Below are 22,746 nucleotides of genomic sequence, written 5' to 3'. Positions count from 1 at the left end.
GGTCACACAAAAGATTAGATAGCATTCCACCAACATGCAATGCCTTTAAAATGCGCAGTGCAAGTGAAAGTAAAGAAAAAGAATAGAATAAACATTTGCCTACCCATAGAACAATAAATAGAAAATAACAAATTAATTATTACATTACATTTAATTATAATTATGTTACTAAAGTTTTAAATAAATTTCAACATGCAAACAATATAAGGTCCAATTGAATTCTCATTAAGTTTCTAAATAAATACTATGGAGAAAGCACGGAAAATATATTTTATTGAAATTTGCAAATTCATTTTAATAATTTAATTTTAAAATAATGAGATTTGCATGATCATGAAAAAAAGATAGGATCGAAACACGAAATTCAACTTTTTTTTTTAAATAAACACAAAAAAAAATTAAAAAATAAATTTCCATCTAAATTAATATATCTCTAAAAAAAAGCGAATCGATTTTTTAAAAGAAATGTTAAAATGAGAATACTACGATACAGATAATATAATCCAGCGAACCTATGATGATGAAACAAAGCGGCAAATTCGTGCGTGCCAGGCTTAGGAAGTGATTGTGAGCCCAGTAACCTTTCCCGTACTGATGCTGAGAGCTGGGCGGCGGCGGTGCCACCCAGGGAATACGACTTCGGGCCGATACCGTTTTCTGAAAAAAAAAGGGAACTTTGAGGTATCCCATTTGGAACGGTTGTGATTTCGATTTCTATTCGGGTTTTGCGTTTTTCCCTTTTTCGCTCTAATAAAAAGAGAGAACGCGGCGTTAAGTTCCACCACTCCACACTAGTCACACTGTATGCGGAATACAATGCGAAGCAAAAAAAAACATAACATAATAAATTTTATTTCTCCTTAATGTAAGCATTTATATAGGCTTTTTCCCAAGTAAGATAAGCTACATATCAAAAATACTGTAAAAATTCTAACACTACATTATTAGAACATATTAACACAAATCAGTGAAAATCCACAACCTTATATAGGTAAATAAAATAAATCAAATAAATCAGCTTCACGCTGTATCCCGCACACATCAGGGTAGGCAGAGGGAAACTACTGTTAAGACAGTCCGTTCCCCACTTTCTGCCGAATTGTGGAGGCATATTATATAAATGTTAATTGTATAATTTTATTATATAATAATAAAGTAACAGTAAGAATCATCAGTATTAATTCTTACTGTGAATTTGTAAGTCTTGAGTACAGGTCTGTGTTCCTCCCGATACTTTAACTTTAGTTCTTGGCACTGCTGAAACTTGAGCGGTTCGTCCAGCTGTAACAAGCAAAAAATAATAAGTAAATAAACATTGAACTTGACCGGTGTCATGTACGAATCGGAATCGCCCACTGAGGGTTCCGTATCAATTTCAAGATTTTAGGTAAACAGTAACAGTAATAGTAACTATAATATAAGAATAAATAAAAATTTTCCGAATCTTTTCCTATATTTGTCGTGAAAGCTGTCCTGTGTGAAACTCCTTGTCAAAACTCGTAATTGTAGGGCTACGGTAAACCGGTATAGGTTTTTCCCTATTTATATAAAATGCAACAAAAAGAATACATATCTTATAATATCTTTTTATTCTATTAGTCTTTTGGCAACCAAAATGATCAAACAATTATAAACAAAAACTAACTAAATAAAAAAAAAATTAATACATTCAATGCTTACCATGACCATGCTGTGGTGGGCCGTTTGCTGGTGGCGGCGGTGGTGGTTGCCCGCCATTTTGTCTCTTCACGTAACCAAAGCTCTGAGGCACTTTAGCTTTATTAGAGCACGTGCTGCCGTTCCCACCGCTTGACACACTTGACGGACGTGAAGACGGCCCACTCGGCGATTGTAACTAAAGGCAAAGGTATGATAAATTATTTACAGTAGTTTTTCTTAGGTGCACTCTGTATCCCTAACATAATAGGGAAGGGGAACCTGGGAACACATTACGACAGTATCGTTCCCATTTTCCAGCCAGTTCTGAAGACATTGCGTGATGAGTAACGGATTTCAACACGACGTTTGCCACAAGAGCGAATAAATGGAAATTTCATTTCCTGGAATGGGAATCGAACCCACAACCTGTCGTAATCACAGTTACACGCTTTTGCCTTTATCCACGTCTGGTCTCTGTATTATCAGTAGTTTACTATAAATCGAAATTTTATGTTTGTAAAATACCTGTGACTGTTTACAGGAACCAATATACATTACAAAATTTTATGAATTATATTTTTATGAAGTTACAATATATGGTAGAATTTAAAAAAGCCAATTTAAATATGAAAAGTTTTTTAAAATAATGACTTGCAAACGCTTTCTCATACCTGAGAGCCGCCACTCCGTGAAGCATGCTGACTGGATGGATTTGGAGCAGGGTACTGGAACAGAGTAAAACGAGTTTAAAATTATTCATAACTTCACTATATTAAAATTACATTTAAGTTCACGCTGTATCCCGCGCATAGTAGGGTAGGTAGAGGGAACCTGGTAACCTAATGTTATGACACTCCGTCCCCATTAAAACACTTTCGTTCCCCACTTATGAAAAATTCCGGCGAAAATCAACTCCGCAGTGTTTTTAGGTGTTTTAAAAATTACTTTTGCCAAATTTACATAGACGACGTAAAATGCTTTAGTAGGACAAAGCTATTTAAGTAACTTACTAAATAATTATTATCACTCGGGGTAGCATTTAGCTGTCACATTTCCCATTTACTTATAAAGAACGTGTGCTTTTAGTTACGCAACTAGTGTAGTAGGTATTCTATGTAAATGACAATGCTAGAAATTCTAGTGCGCGTACAAAGCCTTCTGCATGAATGAGCAAAAAAAGTATTGATGGAAATGGCAACACATGCTCAAACAAAACAAAAATGATGATAATGCATCATGTTTAGAATACATTACTATAGGAATCAGTGAAAAATGTGGATTTGAATTATATGAGTAAATAGAGGTAGTGGCGTAGCGGTATAAGGGTATGACTGTAACCGCGACTGGTTGCATGTTCGATTCCCAATCCAGAAAATAAAATATTTATTTAAATTTATATTTCTATATCTTCGCTCTAGTGTCGAGGCAAAACGGACAAATACAGCGAAAAGTGGAGAACGGACTGTTTTAACACTATGTTCCCTCTGCATAACCTGCTGCGTGCGGGATATATAATGAAGCTGAGTTTTTTGTAATAAATGAAAAATGGGCATTCCAATTATAATAAATTGGGACATTATGAGTAGGTACCTGAGGATGTGGAGCGATGCCAAGTTGCTGTGCAGCAGTCAATTTCTCTCTTTTATGATGCTGTGGAGAATGGTGGCCAGTTCGACGTTCACCTTTTCTGCTGTGCGATGGACTCGGTGGAGCTGGTGCCGGTTGATTCTGTAATAAATCAAGAAACCTTTAAAAATGTGTCTCTATTGTAAAGAAATCAAACACCTCGAGGCTTTCACAGAACTTATATTTCTTCCAGGGCTAAATACCATTAGGCTTGTACAATTTATATCTCAGGACTTTTACAGAACTTATACTTCTTCCAGGGCTAGATACAATTAGGCTTGCACAATTTATATCTCAGGACTTTTACAGAACTTATACTTCTTCCAAGGCTAGATACCATTAGGCTTGTACAATGTATATCTTAAATTATAATACAATATTTTGTTCTAGAGGACCACTTTCCTCTTCAGCTCCAAATCTAATAATGCGCATCAGAATTTTCAACACATCAAGCGTCGCGCTAGTTCTATGTATAAATTTTCAAATATATCTTTTTATTAAACAAAGAGGTTGATTTACATTTTTCTATAACAAATTATCGTAAATATAAAAACTATTTATATAAAATCATTACATAAGTATAGTTTAATATAACAATATTGTAGTATTTACAACTATAGTAGTCCTAATGGAACAGTGGTTGTTGATGAAGCAAATGTTTTTTTTAGTTCTTTTGTAAATTTTAGCTTCACGCTTTATCCCGCACAAAACAGGGTAGGCAGAAGGAACTTGGGAATCTAGTGTTAAGACATTTTAAACTAAATTTACCGGTGGAGCTCCAACTCCTGGAGAATCTGTGTATTTTTTCCAAGTAGTGTCTTGTCTGGAGGTCGGCGGTTGCCTTTCGGTTTGTTGTCCGCAGTCAGCCTTACTGCGTGTCCGGCCAACCACTCGGTACACCACACCGCTACCGCCTTCCATGCCTCTACGTATACCACTACGTCTGAAATTATTTTTATTACATAAGTTGAGGAAAAACAAATGACATATATTACTTAAATTTTATAATAACTTTATTTGTCGATTTTATTGCTACAATTGTTTGATAGATTTGTTATGGACTGAGAACCCAGGGCCCCCAGACCTACGTCATTTTAGCAAAGCTGAAATTTTGAGGATTAGGTCTAATATGTAGTTAAGACTGTATGCATACTCTCTAACTTGTAAGTGAGGACCTCTGGGATCATGGGCTATTAAACAGCTCCGAAGAAAACAAGGGTTATAGAAAAAAAGAAACCTTCCCATCAATAATATGTAAGACGAAAAAAATATGCTTTAAAGAAAAAAAAACCATTTAAAATAGATATTTTCACGAAATATCTTAAATTCTTTCTATTCAATAAAATAATTATTTTCTGTAAATCAAACGATCATTTCCAATAGCATCATATACGCACGTGGAAAACCATTAAAGAAATGGCCAACCTCGTGGTTATGGGTCGTACGGACTAACGATTTAATCTCGACGTCATTCACTGGAACCAGTGGTCTGTGCAAATTAACCTCCCATTTCAATTTAGCTTTTACTTTTATTTATTTGTGCGTAAAATTTTCTTTATTTACTTTATATATGTAGGTTATATATAGGTCCTTTCTATTAAATGTATTTGAAAAGGTAACTTCACTTCAATCTTTCTTCAATTGAGTTATTAGTTGTTTACATGCAAAAGAAGGATTTCGACTATTTTTAGGAAAACTACATACTACAAGTTATTTTATTATGTAAATATTTAGCTTTATGTTATCCTTAAAATAGCAACCTATTCTTATTTGTGAATCATTTTTAAAGGAAACTTGATGAGTAAGTAACCTCACAAAAAGGGCTGCAAATATTAACCCCTAACAAGTGACTCATTACTGTGAATAAAATCAAATAAGCTAAAGCTGTTGTATATTTTTAGATACATTATTCAATACATAGCAGACAAAACTTATAGAATTTAAATAATAGATAAAGCTGAGTGGGCCTGGGCCTACCCCAAAATAGTCTTGTGCCCATCCCAAAAAAAATATTAATATAAAAAATTGTCTTGAATAGATACCCCCAGGAGTATTGACTATTTTTCTATTTCTATTACCAGAGTACGATCGGTAGGTTTATTTTCCATTGCGTAACAGTGATCCTAATCATGCAAATAGCTTGTGCCGCTTGAGTTAATGAAGTACTGCGATACTATGTATATTACTTATTATAACATCAGCTTCACGCGGTAGGGTAGGCAGAGGGAACCTAGTGTTAAGGCAGAGGGAACCTAGTGTTAAGACACTCCGTTCGCCATTTTCCGCATATTCAGTGGTGGAATTCCACGTCGACTCTTTCGTAGAAGGTGGTCGATTGTAGTTAATATAATGTTTGAGCATATGAATTTCATATTAGAAATTATATTTTACGAGCACACCTTATAACAATATTTCCTTTATTTATCAAAATAATAAAAAAATCTTATATCAAAAAGTTAAGGCGTTATAGTCCTACTAAAATGATCAATCCCTTTCTTTACTTATTTTAGAGGTGTTCATTTTGTGACTTACTCTTTTTTAAAATATAAGCATTCTTTACTGACATAGAGTTTACATCCTTGCAAAAGACTTCCCTTGTTTATTTTCAATTTTAAAAAGTATGTTTTGTTGGGGATGAAAGTGTTCTTTCTACAGGGTGCTTTATGCCTGGGGTGGTAAAACAAAGGCAATTGATACGGCTGATAGAGGGTGTTCATCCTACATGCAACACGTTGTGGCCTAGTTTCTACAGGGTGCTAATCTCACGGTCGAGATCTCTTAAGTAAGTCTATTTTTTAAATATCAGCAGTTTTAAATATCAATAAAAATCTCGTTGTACCTAGTTTGAATAATGCAATCAGGTCAAAAGGCCTTTAGAAGGTTACATTTTATGTGTATACATAAATATTTTTTTAATTTTAATAAAATGTAAAAGGACATATAGTTTGAACATTTACGACAAATGTCATAATAATTTAAAAATATATATAATGAAATATGACATAAAACAAAGGGAACCTAGTGTTAAAACACACCACTTCCTACCAGCCTCCAAATTTTTGAAGCACTGTATGTTAAAAAGACGGAATTGACGGAAGAAATAAAAATATTAAATAATTAATTCTCTAGTGGGATCGAACCCACAACCGAACTCGCTTGTCACACGCTACTGCCACTGTGCCAAGACGGCATAAAGAATGTATAATAAATACAATTAAAACGTATAATATACGTATTCAGAGCCATCATCAATCACTTCTTATTGCATGTCATTTAAGATCAATGAAGCTTTCATATGAAGAACTGAGCCCATTTTCACTTTGAGGTTAATAGTGTTAAGGTTAAATGTTTAAATTAATAATTAAATTTAATGTTAAAACTATTTTATGACATTTTATTTAATTAAGTAGAATTCGTCAATTTTCAATAAGTAAATATTTATTACATTGAAAAAACTTTTGCTAAGACGTATTTTCACTATTTCTTACAGTTTGACAAATGAGGATCTTCGTTCATGTTCCAGCTTTTATATATCAATCTAAAATGTTTAACAATTTTTGTTAAATAAAATTAAGAAATAAAATATTTCTTCGTATAATCTAACTGGACTAATATAATTTCAATTATGTTAATATTAATATTGTAAAAATATTTTTCAGTCTAACGAGTTATATAATGTATAACATTGAATTTGGGGGATTTGGGTCTAAGAGGAAAATAAAGAAGATGCAAAAGATTAATAAATACTGAACTAAACTAACTTTTATACCTCTATGAAGACTATTTAAATTCTTTGCAACTGATAGGAATATAATTATGTAAATGTATATTGTCAATGTAAAGGAAAATTGTATAACTAATATACACGTCTACAATATATACATTAGTTTTTCGTATTTTTATAGAATAAGGCAATAATCCGAAGCAAAAGCGCGAGCCTGGCATCCATTAACTGAAATTAAAAAATCCATCCTTCGCGATTCGGTCCCAAAATGCTTCCTTTCCTTAAAGGAATGTTATATAATAGGAGTAAAGACGCCTTTATTTCTACTGCCGCGGACAGTGTACCTGAATCGACCGAGTGAAAACCTTAAACGACTTTTTAAAGATGGAGATTTGACCTATATACCTAAAGCTAAAAATAAAACGTAAGAGACTGCAATGCCGCTTTAAATTTTTCTTACAAGAATATGATTAGATTTTTTTAAAATATATTATTTTTATATTAGTTTTTTATAATAAACTGTGACTTTCATTACTTCAATAAATCAAACGATAGCAGACGAAACGATAATAATATTAATCATTAAGAAGTATAATATTATTTTTTATCTGATCCTATTCCGTACAAGGAGCTCTATAATATTTTTGTAGTTTTAGGCCATCAGGTTTTTTTATCTCAAAAATACAAAATTTATTAAAACTGTTAGTTTGTAAGTTCATTTATATTTACTGTTTTTAATTGGATTTGTCTATGGCAACATTAAGCTGTCAGTTGTGTTCCAAAATGGCTGATCTATATAAAATGTGATTGTATGTGATTGTTCTAAATAAAATATATAAAAGACAATCTTTATTCATCATTTCATCCAGTATCTTAACAAAAACAACAAAATAAGGCTAAACTATTTACGTTCAAAGTGATAAAAAATAACAAAAGGCAAAACTTCTCTATTATCTCCTAACAATAATGCCTGAACACGTATGTAGCAATATACAAGATGTCAATCCAAACATCCCCCCCACAGCTTTGTACCACGAAACATTGGCGTCTTAATGAAAATGGTGCGCCTCGAGCCCTTACTAATGATGACAGATCTGAAAGGAACTGGTAGTTTCCTTCGAGCCTCTCATTATGTGAACTGAGCATCTCATTATTCTTAGCACCCCCATTTTTCCAGAGAGGCGTCTGAAATATTTTTATCGCATTATCAATGGGATTTGGGTGTTTTTGTTTAATGGTTTATTGAGTTGGTCGTTAAATTGAGAACGTCGTGGTGTAGGGGCTCGAGACTATCACTATAACGCGACGGTTGTAGGTTCAATCCCCACTCGGGGGAAGAACAATTAATTATTTTTAACATTTTCATTTCTTTAATCAACACGCAATGCCTCGAAAAATTCGGCGGAAACTGGGTAACGGAGTATCTTAACACTAGGTTCTCTCTGCTATATGCGGGATACAGCGTGATTATTTTTTGTAATGACATTCTACAGTCAATGGCCGTTCTATAATCTAATTGTTTTATAGAAGATATTATAAACAGTATATGGACGTCATCACGACGCATATGTGACGTATGTAGCTATGCGTGTATTCGACGTCCCCTCAGTTAGTATATTCAAAGAATGTCTCTATATTGTTAGGGCTAGGCATCTACTAGCATTATTATTAGATTTTTAATTCAAGTTATTAATTCCTTTTTTTTGTTTGCAAGATAAATATTAAATAAATGAGGGACATCTAGAACACGAGAAATTTCCTGTCTGTATTTTAAATAGTAGCTTAGTTAGTATATTATAAAAGATACTAAATATTCATTTGTTTACTTAAAACATTTTCTATTATTATAACTCAAAAATTAAAATTAAAAACAGTATTTAAGTTTTGGTGCTTAAGTAATAACTCAAAATAACACTATGAGAGTATTCGCAATTTTCTCGTTCATTTTATTTCAAAGTCGAGTTTTTCATTAATATTTCAGACGAACAAGCAGTCTCTGTAATATCCGACACCGGATTTTTATTTGTCCTCTACAATTTCAACCTTTTTATTAAAAATATGATTCCATTCTCTCAGTGGGCTTTAGTGTAAAAATTTCGCCGTAGTTTCACCAGAACGAAAAGCTTCCGGAATTAAAGAACCCATTCTGTGTAAAACCTTGAGCATACTCCACTCCGTAATCTGTCCTTTAATAAATGTGGTCTTTTAGTGATTATTATTATTAAATTTTAAGTTGACTCTAATAACAATATAAGAAAGGAAAGAAAATAATTTAAAATTATAATTACAACGAAACATGCCATATCTCTAGAATTCGGCGGAAAATGGAGAGCCGAGTGTCTTGACACTGGGCTCCCTCTTCCTACCCTTCCCCACGCGTGGGATACAGCGTGAAAATACTTTAAGAAAATAAAAAATATACCTATACAATAGATATTCGTTAAAACTAAATAGAACAAATTCTAAGTTATAAAGTACACGATTTATGATAGCAAGTACTTATATTTACTTCTATCGCCTATTTATAGTTAGTTTCATAATATCATTAAACGGAACTCTACCGCTAATTAATTTGGTAAACATACTGCTATTGTATATACGGAGACGAAACTTTCAACAACTATGACCGTATTGTATAATTTATCTAGTTACACAGTTCACTAGGTTCCCTTTGCTTACCCTGTGAGGATACGAAAGCTGATAAAGAACCCTGTTAGAGCGTACGAACCCATATTATACCCATACAAAATAAAAAAACACTTTTTAATTCAATATAATTATCGTGCCCCAGATATTGTTAAAAATTGATTTATACAAACCAGACGTGTTTATTTCAAATATTTATAAGACAATCGATTAAAAGTATGAAGTATATGCTATAATAGTCCTTTGAAATTAACTTAATATTGGAGATCGATCGAGAGCACAGAAGGCGAAGAACTTCAACAAACAATGATTCACTAACAGCTAGCCCCACACATACGTTAACACAATGCACTTACACACTAACACAAACAAAGTTTTAATAGCCAAGCCCGAGAAGCATTTTATTAAATGGTTACCCCCGGCCTCGTTCAAAAACCATATTTTTTTAAAGCATGCATCACGAAACGTAAATTTATGAGTATTTAAAGAGTAATTCATTAATTAATTTACACGCGATTTTATAAAAATACATTTTTGTTACAAAAAGGCTGAATAATAATAGTTTTATTATAATAGTTTCTAGTCGAGGTTAGGGATTTCCGCCCCAACCCATAACCCTGCAAATGCCGAAGTAATAACCATGGATCAATGGACCCTTACTGATTGAAATACTCAGTTTGTGTTATACTCTGTTTTATGTAATAAGATTTTGCTTTGATTAATATACAACAATGAGGCGACTATATGACATAATTAAGTCTATTAAAATAATTTGCTAGGACTGGCTAACACATGTCACTAAGCAACTCCTCGAGCTCGCAATTGTCCAGATGTTCACAGGGTTATTGCCTTACGCTTATAACAATTAATAATAATGATTATATCTTACCAATTATTCCTCATATCCCGTTAAAACAGTAAGTATAAAAGTTCCTAAATATAGTTCAATGGTTTCGTTACAATACAAAACGATTTCGAATCTAAAGGTATAAGCACCGTTGTATATAATAACACGTCTAAAGCGAAGCGAAGACACATAGCAAGGCAACACTTATTCTTACACTAATTGCAAAATTATTATCATAGCATAAGTAAAATATTTTAGCAAATGAACAGTTCCCGTCAAAGTTCCCGCTCAGAACGGCAAGGCACAGCGCACACTAGGGTCCAGCATGACACCTACAATCCACAGTTCACAGGAGTCGCGAGGGGCGCGATCTGTTCTCGTCAAGTCTTTGTTACGCGCGGTCCAGATGAGCGGCGCCAGCTGTGATCGCAGCTCGAGCGTGCGTCTGGCGACCGAACGATCGATGCCGTTAACAGATTTACATTTTCCGTATAGAAAATCGGGAAAGTTTGTCACGTGGGTTCCAGAGCGGGTGATACGGCGCGCCCGCACACTCGTAGTGCGCGGCGCCGAATGCCGCCCGCCCTGCCCGCACCCGCCGCGCCCGCCGCGCCTGCCGGAGTACGCGCGCAGCAGAACAGCTCCACTACCCATTTACATAATCACTTAAATCTTCCTATCTACGTTTTTTTTACTTTTAATAGCTAGCTTCCTACTTTTCAGTGTCCTATTTTACATTTTATATTATATAATCCTTGCGCGTCGGCAGTGATCGATTCGAGGAATAAATTTAATTCGTTTAATATTTTGTACAAACAAACCTAACTTACAGTAACGATTATAAATATATCACAAAGAAAAATGTTATAATGTAATTATCTAACGTAGGAAGTGGGTTTTTATGTTGTAATGAATAAGGTTCTAAATTGTATGTAGATGTTGGGGGTGGTTAGGGTCGAGGCGTGGTAAATAGTGAGCGGGGGGTGAGACGTAGGAGTATCGATTTTGGCCACCTCACCCTCACCCCTGGCGATGCGACAGTGTGAGTGCGCCATATGAGTCCTCACGGAGAGACCATTGGTACACCACGAGTGTTTCAATACTAACAATCTGTCAACGCAATAACCGCACTAAATTACATTAGTAGTTTCAGGATCATTTGTTTATACGCCCCATTTTAATGGAAATGACTGAAAATTTGGATCAAATAGTTTTTAAAATTGGCAACCTTTTATTGTGAACGTTACATTACACTTAAAACTCAAATATAATTAATGACATGACATATTATTTCATATGGCAAATATTTAATAATAATTGATGAAATTAAATTAATTATTTACTTTAACTACAAGTTTTAAAGTAATGATTAGTTTAAAAGAACTAGTAACTTTATTCGATTATATCAATATATTTTTCTTTGAACCACAAATATACCGTACGTACATTTATAGGGTTAGCTAGCTTACAGATTTAATTAAATATTCCACGAGATGCAATGCATTAGATAATGTGTCATTACAGTGTAATTAAATTCTTTCAACGCGCATCATGCACACAACCATAATATAAATGAAAAATAAGGGAGGCGGGTTCAACCACTTGTTGATTGCATGCAATGATATAAAATGAAATACATATATACGTCATCGTAACTTAAAACCTAGCAAGATATTTGCAAAATATCTTTAGGAATTAATTTTGGTTTAAAAATATAAAATTCCTAGGTCATAAAACACAAAAGCGAATAACATTACTCCTGTGTTCCCATTACGGCAATGAATCTCATGCCTGCAGGGACCGTTTTAATTTCAATTATAAGCGAGTCCTACGCTTAACGAACTTACATAGCCGTCGTTTTCTTCCTATTGTTGTTATTATACATTTAAATATATGTCGCCATTGCAGTAAAATATAAAAGAAATTATTGTGGATGCCAATCTAACGCCTAAAGGATTGTATCCTATGAAAAACTATTTTGAAAACAAGCGCTTTATCAATAATAATGTTCATATAAGAAATGAAAAGACAAAAAATACTATTTCAATAAAAACGTACCTTTCATCGAGCTGTTGAAACTGCGAAGGTTGCTGGTAATTCATCCTACGACCATACAATGAGGCTCCACCTTCAGACATATATCCATCCATCATATCATTGTTCCGGCCGCGGTCCATCTCGCTTACGTTTATTCTCCTTAAGCAATCGCCGTCGGACATGTAACCGGAGGCGATTTCAAGGTCACAATAGTCGGGGTTGGAGAACCCCGCCCCGTAATTCATACGCTCACGCAAACTCATGTTTTCCCTTCCAAAATTAGCTTTCACCGTGTTCGCGTGATGTGTATAACCTGGTACGTTTTTCTGCGTTAAGCCGGACGTTCTCATTGGCAAAGTTAGATGACTATTGTAGCCGCGAAGCAATGGCCTCATAGGCAGGACGTTCATTAATGGGTTCTCGTCATCCCCAAGCGAATTATCGCGACAATGCGACGGAGTACTCGAACGGCTATCGTTTTTCTCGTATTCTGTTAATGTTCTATTCGGATCAAACATAGGTTTTGGAGCAGACCGATCGATTGTCCTTTTTTGTGCCGCTGCCTTTTCTGATATCTCTGCTTCGTTGATAACATCGTTGATATAAGCCGCATTCATGTCTAGTCTCTTGTTTGTGGTTAAATTAGTCGCTTTTGACACCTCCGAGCCGGATTCGCTGGATGGACGGTATATGACACTGCCATCACTGGAATTAGACTGTTGGCCGGTAGTGCTGTGTGTGGAATTGGAATGGAAGCTTTCTGACATTTGGGAATTTGGATTTTGACTACCAGAATTGACGACCGGCATCGGGGAAACTGCTAATGTTTGTTTTTGAGATACTTCTTTGCTTACATTAGATTGTTCCCTAGAGAATGGCAGAGCATTGATATTATTTGCAGAATTTAAACTAGAGTTGCTTTGTATAGGGCTTAATTGACTATTTGTACTTTTATTTAGAATAAGTCTCTCGTCTTTTGACATTTTTGTTGTTCCTTTTACAGCAGCCGTTGGTTTTGGAATCCCAGTGTGATTTTGCAATGGTGCTTGTGGGCCGTTTGAAAGTGAAGGAGATTGCGCTTGATTAGACTGATGTTTTGAATTTTCATATGCTTTACTTTCTGCATTAGGGTCCATACGTTGATCACTAAGTTTCATTTGACTTCCTGAAAGTTTTACCATTTTTGGTTCTATTTTTGTTCTTGAACTTCTTGAATGGTCGTCTATTTGATTTAATTTAGTATTACTAACTGATTTAGGGGCTGCCAGTTTTGACTCCTTGTCTCTTGCTGGTAATTTTGGACTGTTTCTGGTCTTTTCGTTATTACTTGATTTAATATTTGTTTTACTTATTGATGAAGATTCTTTTGATACCTTTGTATTAACTAACTTTGACTTGACATGTTTACCTGATTTATCTTTAGATAAGGTATCATTCTGCTGTCTCACACTCTTAGGACCCACTAAATTAGATGATTTGATATGTGTGTTTGTTGCATTGGCGGATTCATTAAGACTTAAACTAGAATCGGACCTTTCACTCTTTGCAGATGAAAATCCACTGGAAGAACTAGTGCGCTTTGACACTGCGGTACTTTTACTACTTTGTTTTTCACTACTTATTTTGTCTTTGTTAAAGAGTTTTAATTTATCTAGCATTGACTGTTTTGTAGGTGTGCCATTTTGACTACTTGTATTTTGAGAGTGTTGTTGGGATTGACTTAACGTGGATGGAATTTTACTCCCAGGAGCTAGTAATGACGAATTGGGCCTCGACCTAAAAAAAGATTAAAACTTTATATTTCTCTAAAAAGTAAACACCATAACAATTATATTTCAGAACATTATTTTTAATATTGTCATTTTTCGTTTATTTATTGATTCCATTAATATTTAAACTGTACGTTAGATGTAAACGAAATAATAATAAATACTTACCCTGATGAAGATGCTGGTACCCGTGGTATAAAACTGACTGCTCCCTGACCGAGAGGACTCGTCGACCGACTAGAGCTCGCTGAAAATCCAGTTTTGCCTCCTGTAAAGAAAATAGTCATTAGTAAATCTTCAACGACAGCGTAAAAGGTTATCGGTTGTTAAATATTATTTTCTGTACCCTGAACTTAAATGATAAGTAGAATAGTGTGCCTTTATACAACACGGGTGGCACTCACAACTATCACAACAAACTGATTGTTAGGTCACAAAAAGTATACTGTGTTATCGTAAACAATCTTATTTTGACCCCTACGACCCTTTGCGACCCTTTCAAAAGCAACTATTTTTAAGTATAGACAGCTGACCATATGAGGCCAAGCAGCGTTGGTTGGCCTTATTGATCGGTGTAATGTCTAAAAAGTAATAATAAATTGACGTCATGCATATAAGCACAGGACCCCAATACGGCACATGTGAGGCACAATAGGGATACGACCCATAAACAGTTTCATTATTGATTTCCCTAACTGGAAATAACAAGTTGTTTATTTTGGGAAAGCTCATGAATTTATTAAATTTTGATCAAAGACAAAACAAAAAGGTGACTTTTTTGTTGTAGGCAAAAGGAACCAAGTGTTTAGACACTACGTTGCCCATTTTCCGAGGATTTCTGGAGACATTGCGTATTGAGTAGCGGAACTCAACGCCGCACTCTGACTTGACAGCAGAACGAATAAATAAAAATTACACATAATTCAGTTTATTTATTACTACATAAACTGCCGTAATGTAAATTATGAAATCGGAGACTATAAAATAAAATTATGTTATTATATTACAATTAGACATTCCTTGCTGATTACGCTTTCGTGTTTTACACGTATGTGCGATGAAATTAAATAGTCAATTAAATAAATAAAGTATTTAACAGCAATTTCGTTTTATTTTTTAACCGACTTCTGTAAGAAAAGGAGGTTATCAAATCGACTGTTTTTTTTTTTGTTATATTTTCTAGTACTAGGCATAGGCATAGCCAGGCATTTCATAAATAAAAAAATATATCTAAATTTGATTATCTACCTATTTATTTTTAAATTGTCATATTTTTTACTTTGCATCATCGCAATTAATTTTTAAATTAACAAAAATTAAGTTTTTTTAACATAACATAAGCATGACCTAGTTATCAGAATTTTATAAAATTATCGATTTACATGACCTCAGCCACTATTGAATCTGCGACCCTTAAAGCAATAAGCACGAAGGTCGTTACGCTTGCAGCGAGAAGTAATTGCATCAAAATCCCAAACTTAGTCAATAAACTCATGTTAAATTTAGCAATATGAAAATACAAAATGTATGAACGTCTTAAGAGGATCTCAATACTGTGTATATTAAATAGCTCGATAACTATGCTTATATTTGCATATTTTGCAATCGCATAAATTACAATTGAGGCTGTCATGGCACAATGGTGTGACTGTAAAGCGACGGTTGTGGATTCGATCCCCACTCGAGGAAGTGAAATATTTATTTACGTTTATATTTCCATTTCTTCGCTCTGGTGTCGTAATGCCTCCAAAATTCGGCAGAAACTGGGGAACGGAGTGTCTTAACACTAGGTTCCCTCTGACTACCCTGCTGTGTGTGGGATACAGCGTGAAGCTGATTTTTTTTTCTTAGTAGTTAGGCCGCCCTGGCGCAGGGACACAAGCGTACTGTTAGTTTATAAGTACATTTATATTTACTTGGCAAGTCCTATGTTAGTGTTTATAGTGGCAACATTAAAAGCTGTCTGTGTTGTGTTTCCAAAATGGCTGAACTAAGTATAATGTGATTGTAATGTGTTGTTCTAAATAAAATATATAAAAGACAATCTTTATTCATCATTTCATCCAGTATCCTAACACGTACGACTGTAAAGCGACGGTTGTAGATTCGATTCGGGGGACCTAATGAACTATTATTTATTTATTTGTTCTGGCAACACTCCACGAAAATTCAACGGAAAGTGGCAGAACGGAGTATCGTAACACCAGGTTCCCTACCCTGCTATACACGTGCAATTTTATATAGATACCCACTTGACTTCTAGAAGATATAATCCAAAGAGTGTACGCCAGTGACTATAAAGGAAGTCCTACGTCATCAGCGAATAATCTCAATCAAGAGCGCACTACATCCGTTCATTCACCATTCATCCATCACTATAACAACATCCACTTGTAAGCTAGATCATCTAATAAAATGATACTAGAATAGATATCTCTTAGTCTTATCCTACGATATCAAACGAAACTTCTGCTATTAGAATATGTACTGAAAATCATAGTCATTAGTAAAAAAAGACTCAAACGCGGCTTCGCTTAAAAACTCGAGACACTCCGTTCTCCATTATCAGAACGAAGAAATTAAAATATAAATTTAAATAAATATTTAATTTTCTCAGGTGTGAATCGAACCCACAATAAGTCTCGTTTACAGTATAAGCATATTTGTGCCCTAGCGCCGAAAATGGCTTCACTATTAATGTATTTTTTTTCCTATTTAAAAACGCGGCGTTGAGTTCTGCCACTCAACAAGCAAAGTCTGCAAAATTCGGCAGAAAGTGGGGAACGGAGTGTCTTAACACTAGGTTCCCTCTGTCTACCCTGCTGTGTGCGGGATACAGCGGGAAGCTGATAAAAACAAATTAATGTTAAAAACATATTTATGTAGATTATTATAATAATTAAACAATGTAAATTTTATTAGAATTTAGAAAAGAAAATAAAATATATTTTTTTTGTTCAATATTAAGTAAAATTAAGTAAAAGATGTTTTCGTTAAATACAAAACAGTACTTTTATTCTCATCTAGGTAGATATAGGTTCATAATTGGATGCAATTGTTAATGAGTGAGGAATTCGTTTGGAGAAAGCTGCGACTCATCGCTAACCATTTTAACCCAATTGGCTGTGTAAGCAGGAAATTAGTACCTACCTTATATTTGAACTTTATGAATCTTAAAAATTAGCTTCACGCAGTATCCCGCACATAGCAGGGTAGGCAGAGGGAACCTAGTTAAAACACTCAGTCCCCCATTTTCCGCTAAATTCTGGAGGCATTGAATCTTGAATGTCTTGAATTGAAATTTCCTCGAATAGGGATCGAACCCACAACCAGTCGCGTAAACACACTTGTGCCCCTGCACCATGAATGGCCTCAACTTTCAGAAATAATAATTTGATTATAGTCGAGCTGTCATAAAACTATTTATATTATTTTTTCAACTACCCACATAAAAATTTAAAAAAAAATAACCTCTTAGTTTAACAACATTAAATAAACTCAAATAATTATTGAAATTAATTGAAATATAACAAAAACAACAAAATAACAATAAAATAATTCAACAATGATAATATGACTTAATGCGTTAGACCCAACACACATGTTATCTAAAAATAAACTTACAATAAGCTTATCTGTTCCATCGGGAAGACACTGAGTCACTATTTCCACATTATAAATAAAAAATAATAATTTCTCCACTTTTTAATAAACAAAACTATCACATAGAACAAAATTACACCATTTTTTTAAATTCTCTATTTATTATTTCTCTAATTGATTATATCGATCGCCTTACAGGAGCGCGCTCAACGAGAAGTGGACATTGACTGACATTGCATCCGCTTACATCGTAAGTAAACGATTATAGGGACGTTAACTGAATAAAGTAATCGTAAACAAGGATTGTGTTAATATTTATTATCGGTTAATTAATTTTAAGAAGCAGAAATATATATATATATATATATATATATATATATATATATATATTTAATATTTTTCTTTTTGTCAATATGTATGTATACATAGCTCTCTGGCTACAGGTACATATACTCCTACAATATTGGGTGAAATAAAATATCCAGAGTTTTTTATAATAGGCTTTTAATAAAGTGTTTAATAAAGTTTGTGGGTTGGATCGAATTGAAATATTTATTTAAAAATAAGGAATATTTAAAAAAAATTGGCGGAAACTGGGAACGGTCTTAACAGTAGGTTCCCTCTGTCTACCCTACTGTGTGCAGGAGCGTGAAACTGTTTTTGATTTCATTTAGGAGAAAATCCATAGATAATTTGCTATCTATATATATAAAAGGACTTGTCCTCATTGACTGAAGTAAGACGCCGCCGTAACCACTGTGCGTAGAAAAGTGAAATTTGGACAGATGTTTACTTTCGTAATCTGGACATCCACTAAGAAGGGATTTTGAAAAATTTTAACCCTAAAAGGCTGAAATAGGGGTTGAAAGTTTGTATGGAAAAAAAATTAAATTGACACTGATTTTTATAAAATTTTAAATTGAGACTTAAAAATATTTCATTGAACACGTGTTACATGGTTTATCAGAATTCACCCCTAAGGGTGAAAATAAGCAGACGAAGCTGCGCGCGTCCGCTAGTATTATATAAATTACACACTAATGGATATAGATATCTATTAAGTGAATAAAGCTTTAGGTATGTGGTCCCACTCGATCTCACTCAATTGTGTCTCATCACTAAGTGCTCTGAAGCGGCTACTTTAAGACCAATGAAATGTAGTGGATTTTCTTAAGCGATATATCACTTTTATCTAATAAATAATAAAATGAAATTGTAGCTGTCGTGGCGAAGAGGAACAAAGATCGACCATTGCGGGTTCACTTCCTACTTGGGGGAATGAAGTTTTTAATAATAATTTTCTCGCAGTGACAACGATCCCAAGCTCCATGTTGAGATTCGCCTTAACACGCAATGACTCGAGAATTGAAAGAAAGAGAAGAGAATGTGTGGCAACGGAAGTGTCTTAACGGGGACAGAGTATCTTGAGTCTAGATTTCTAGGTTCCCTCTACCTACACTACTATGTGCGGGGCAGGCAGAGAAGAGAACTTAAGTATCTAGTGTTATGACACTCCGTTCCCCATATTGCTTCAAAATTTCGAGGCATTCGAGGTTAACTTACCTTCGCCTCGACACCAGATCGAGAAAATTAAAATATAACATATTTCGAACCGTATAATCGAACCAACTAACTTTCCTTTTACAATCGTACGCTTAGCCCCAGCACCAAGACATCCTCGCTCATTATTAAATACACCTCATTTAACAATAATAATTAATAATTTAACTCAATAGTAAATTAAGAGACCAGTTCAAGTTTTGCGAAAGCCAGGTTTATAATACAATAACACAGCTGGCTGGTAACAATATCAAAGTACACGTGCAGTCCACTCTGTATAACAGTATTTGCGAGTCTGTTTGTAGTTTCTGTATTTGTCACTGTGCAAATCCCGCTTTGTGAATCATATCCTAAACTAACTCTTGTTGAACCCTGTGAATTTCCAAGGACGGCTTGTGAAAGGGCTAATTTCATTATTTACCTATATAATTACACTAGCGGCCCGCCCGCGGCTTCGCCTGCGTGAACTACGTTATTAATAATTTCTGTCTCCATGAGTACCTACGTCCTATAAGTGACGTCTATGCAAAATTTGAGACTCCTAGCATTTGTAGTAACGAAGTTTCATACAAAAACTTTCAACCCCAAAAACAACCCCTTAGAAGTCGAATATTACAAATTCCCGTCTTAGCGAGCACCTACCTCCTATAAGTAACTCCTATGCAAAATTTCAGATTCCTAGCACTTGTAGTTTCGAAGATTTCGTGATGAGTGAGTGACCTTTCGATTTTATATATATAGATATAAGACAGTTCACGCTGTATCCCGCACACTGGGTGTACCTAGAACCCGCTTGAACCCGAGTGAACCCGGTAGGTAGTGGGGATCTAGTGTTAAGACACTCCGTTCCTCACTTTCCGCCAAGTTCTGGAGGTATTGCACGTATTAAGACAGACCTCAATGCCGCGGATTGTTGCCTCGATACCAGATCAAATCAAGATCCAAGAAATGAAAATATTAAATATTTAATTTCCTCAAATGTGAATCGAACCCACAGTCACATGCTCGTGCTCCTGCGCCATGAGAGTCTCCCTGCACCACGATGTTCTCCTGTTTTATTCTAATTTCTACAATATTTGCCCTACACTTTGTGTAAGCGATTAATAACGTTATCAGATTAAAGTAGAAAATTTATTTTCGCTATCTTGACTTAGATTTATTCTCATCTATCTGTGAGAGAAAGCCAACAATGGGGCGATGAAGGTATAGTACATTTAAGTTACATGTACCTAGGCAGAGATCTTACTGGGATCCCAGTAAGATATCAATCTTTTTCTTATATTCTTTATGAAGACGTTGCTGACTGTTTTGACGCTGTATGTGTGTTTTCAGATGATTTTTAGGAATTCTTACCTTAAATGGTAAAAACGGAACCCTTATATGATCATTTTGTCGTCCTTATTGTGTAATATTGTCTCTTATTTACCGTACAATCTCCTTAGTGGGTTCTCCGTATAACTTGACATTATTGTAGTGATGAGAGCTCAACTGGCACGCTCGAAACGACATAAACAAAGAACTAAACTGAACCAGTAACCGCCTTATTTTATAAGATAAATTTATTAAATGTATTAAAATTAATTAAAGAAAATTTATTTTAATACATTTAATCATTTTTTGCAATGGGAATTCAAACCACACCCACCGTTATTGTTAAGCTTCCCCACTGCACTACGACGACCTAAGTAAATAATTATATGTTATTAAACTCTTACCATGAATCGGGGTAGCTGGCAGGGGTCGTTTGTCCGGTGGAGCGCGTCGGACCGCCGCCGCCGACGCCGGCAGCGGTATCGACGTCTGCAACACCGATACTTGTCTGCGGACAAAGGAACTGGATCAATATAGAATACTATAGTTAAATATAAATACAAAATAAGTTCTTGTACTCTTGGTAATTCAATAAATTTCAATTATGAAATGTAGTTAGTATTTATTAGAAGCGCCTGAGAGTGAAAAATAGCAATTGTAAGATATAAAAAAAATGAAATTTGTATGCTATTAATGCCATCAGGCACCCAACCAAAGTCGAGTACAAGCTGGAAGTACACTAACTTGCAAATGTACCAAAGCCTATACGTAACAAAATGTCGAGTGAAATTTAGAACTTCATTTTTAAAATGAGTGACCACAGAACTTGGCACCCATATAGATTACCCATTATTTTGTTGATGAAGTCGAGAAGACATTACTAAATATTTAACTTGGCTCACGTTTATGTTTTTAAGATTTTAATATTATTTTCTTGACATGACAACTAAATCAATCGTCACGTTTAGATTTATGTATGTTTCTACTATTAAGTTTTAAGCTTTTATCTCTATAGATAAAATTACACTGATTAGAATAAGGTAATATAATTCATGCCCTTTAAGGGCTTACTCGGTTCATGTAAATGCATAAAGCCTTTACAACTTGAAAGATTAATTTCTTTGTGTACCGTAATCAAAGAATTATATCATAAATAAATCACACTAAGGTCATTCACGTCAAAACCGTATATGGTTTATATTTTTATCTCCACATATGAAGTAGATAGTATAAAATAAACAAAGAATTTTATACAGGTTGATGAGTTCGATTCTCACTCGCGGAAATGTAATATTGAATATTTTCATTTCTTCGCTCTGGTGTAGGGAAAGGGCGGAGTTGCCACCACTCAACACACAATACCCCCAGAATCTGGCAGAAAGTGAAGAATGGAGTGTCTTAACACTAAGTTTCCTCTACCAAACCCTGCAATATACAAATTCAAATGATATTCCGATATCCAACTAAGATGAACGAAATGTTAATCTAAAATAAGCCTTAATCATCCTAAAAGCTTTGTGTGCTAACTATCAATAAGCTAATTACGTACTTTGATATAGAAGGAGCCGAAATGTGCAGACAGCTTTACTTAGCAAATTGGTAGACGAGGGTTTAGAATTCACTCAGAAATATAATTAGATTTTTTTTATACTAATACTTCACTATAAATGTTTTCCTATTATTTTTTACAGTAGTAAATCTTTTTTTAACAAGTTTAAGGTTTTTTTAGTATGAGTAACGTTATTTTTTAATTATGTTTATTGTTTTGATTAACAAAATTAACAAAATTAATGTAATTTTAATTTTGATTAGAATATATTTACAATCTTCTTCAGGCTTCTTATCAATACAATACAATCAACTGCAATTGACCTATTAGAAAATATCTTAGTATAGTTTAGTAATATATTTATTTTTTATAATATTTGCAATAAAAAAGTAAACGTATTGTGCGCATACGCTGT

At 34.2% G+C, this 22,746-nt stretch overlaps 1 protein-coding gene across 9 annotated transcripts in view; it reads right to left on the bottom strand.

Moving 5' to 3' along the window:
* Positions 1-22,746, bottom strand: part of sick (sickie) — a 254,751-nt gene that overhangs the window by 104,355 nt on the left and 127,650 nt on the right. For 5 of the 9 annotated variants that reach the window (XM_085192441.1, XM_085192442.1, XM_085192444.1 and 2 more), the window contains 9 exons: positions 21,187-21,290; positions 14,477-14,576; positions 12,561-14,315; positions 4,054-4,228; positions 3,250-3,387; positions 2,331-2,384; positions 1,681-1,855; positions 1,189-1,281; positions 513-657 (listed from right to left, as the gene is read on the bottom strand). In XM_085192441.1, coding sequence (XP_085048567.1) covers positions 513-657; positions 1,189-1,281; positions 1,681-1,855; positions 2,331-2,384; positions 3,250-3,387; positions 4,054-4,228; positions 12,561-14,315; positions 14,477-14,576; positions 21,187-21,290 — 2,739 coding nt within the window. Of the gene's footprint in view, positions 1-512; positions 658-1,188; positions 1,282-1,680; positions 1,856-2,330; positions 2,385-3,249; positions 3,388-4,053; positions 4,229-12,560; positions 14,316-14,476; positions 14,577-17,932; positions 18,102-21,186; positions 21,291-22,746 lie in introns of those variants that run through there. The other 4 variants (XM_085192443.1, XM_085192446.1, XM_085192447.1 and 1 more) reach the window with 2 other exon arrangements.

Source organism: Heliconius melpomene, chromosome 11 (genome assembly GCF_056956725.1).
Source record: "Heliconius melpomene rosina isolate 202511_hmr_F chromosome 11, ASM5695672v1, whole genome shotgun sequence".
In the NCBI taxonomy this organism is placed as follows: domain Eukaryota; kingdom Metazoa; phylum Arthropoda; class Insecta; order Lepidoptera; family Nymphalidae; genus Heliconius; species Heliconius melpomene.
Note: the sequence above shows the minus strand (reverse complement) of the source record. Positions and strands in the feature narration are given on the sequence as shown.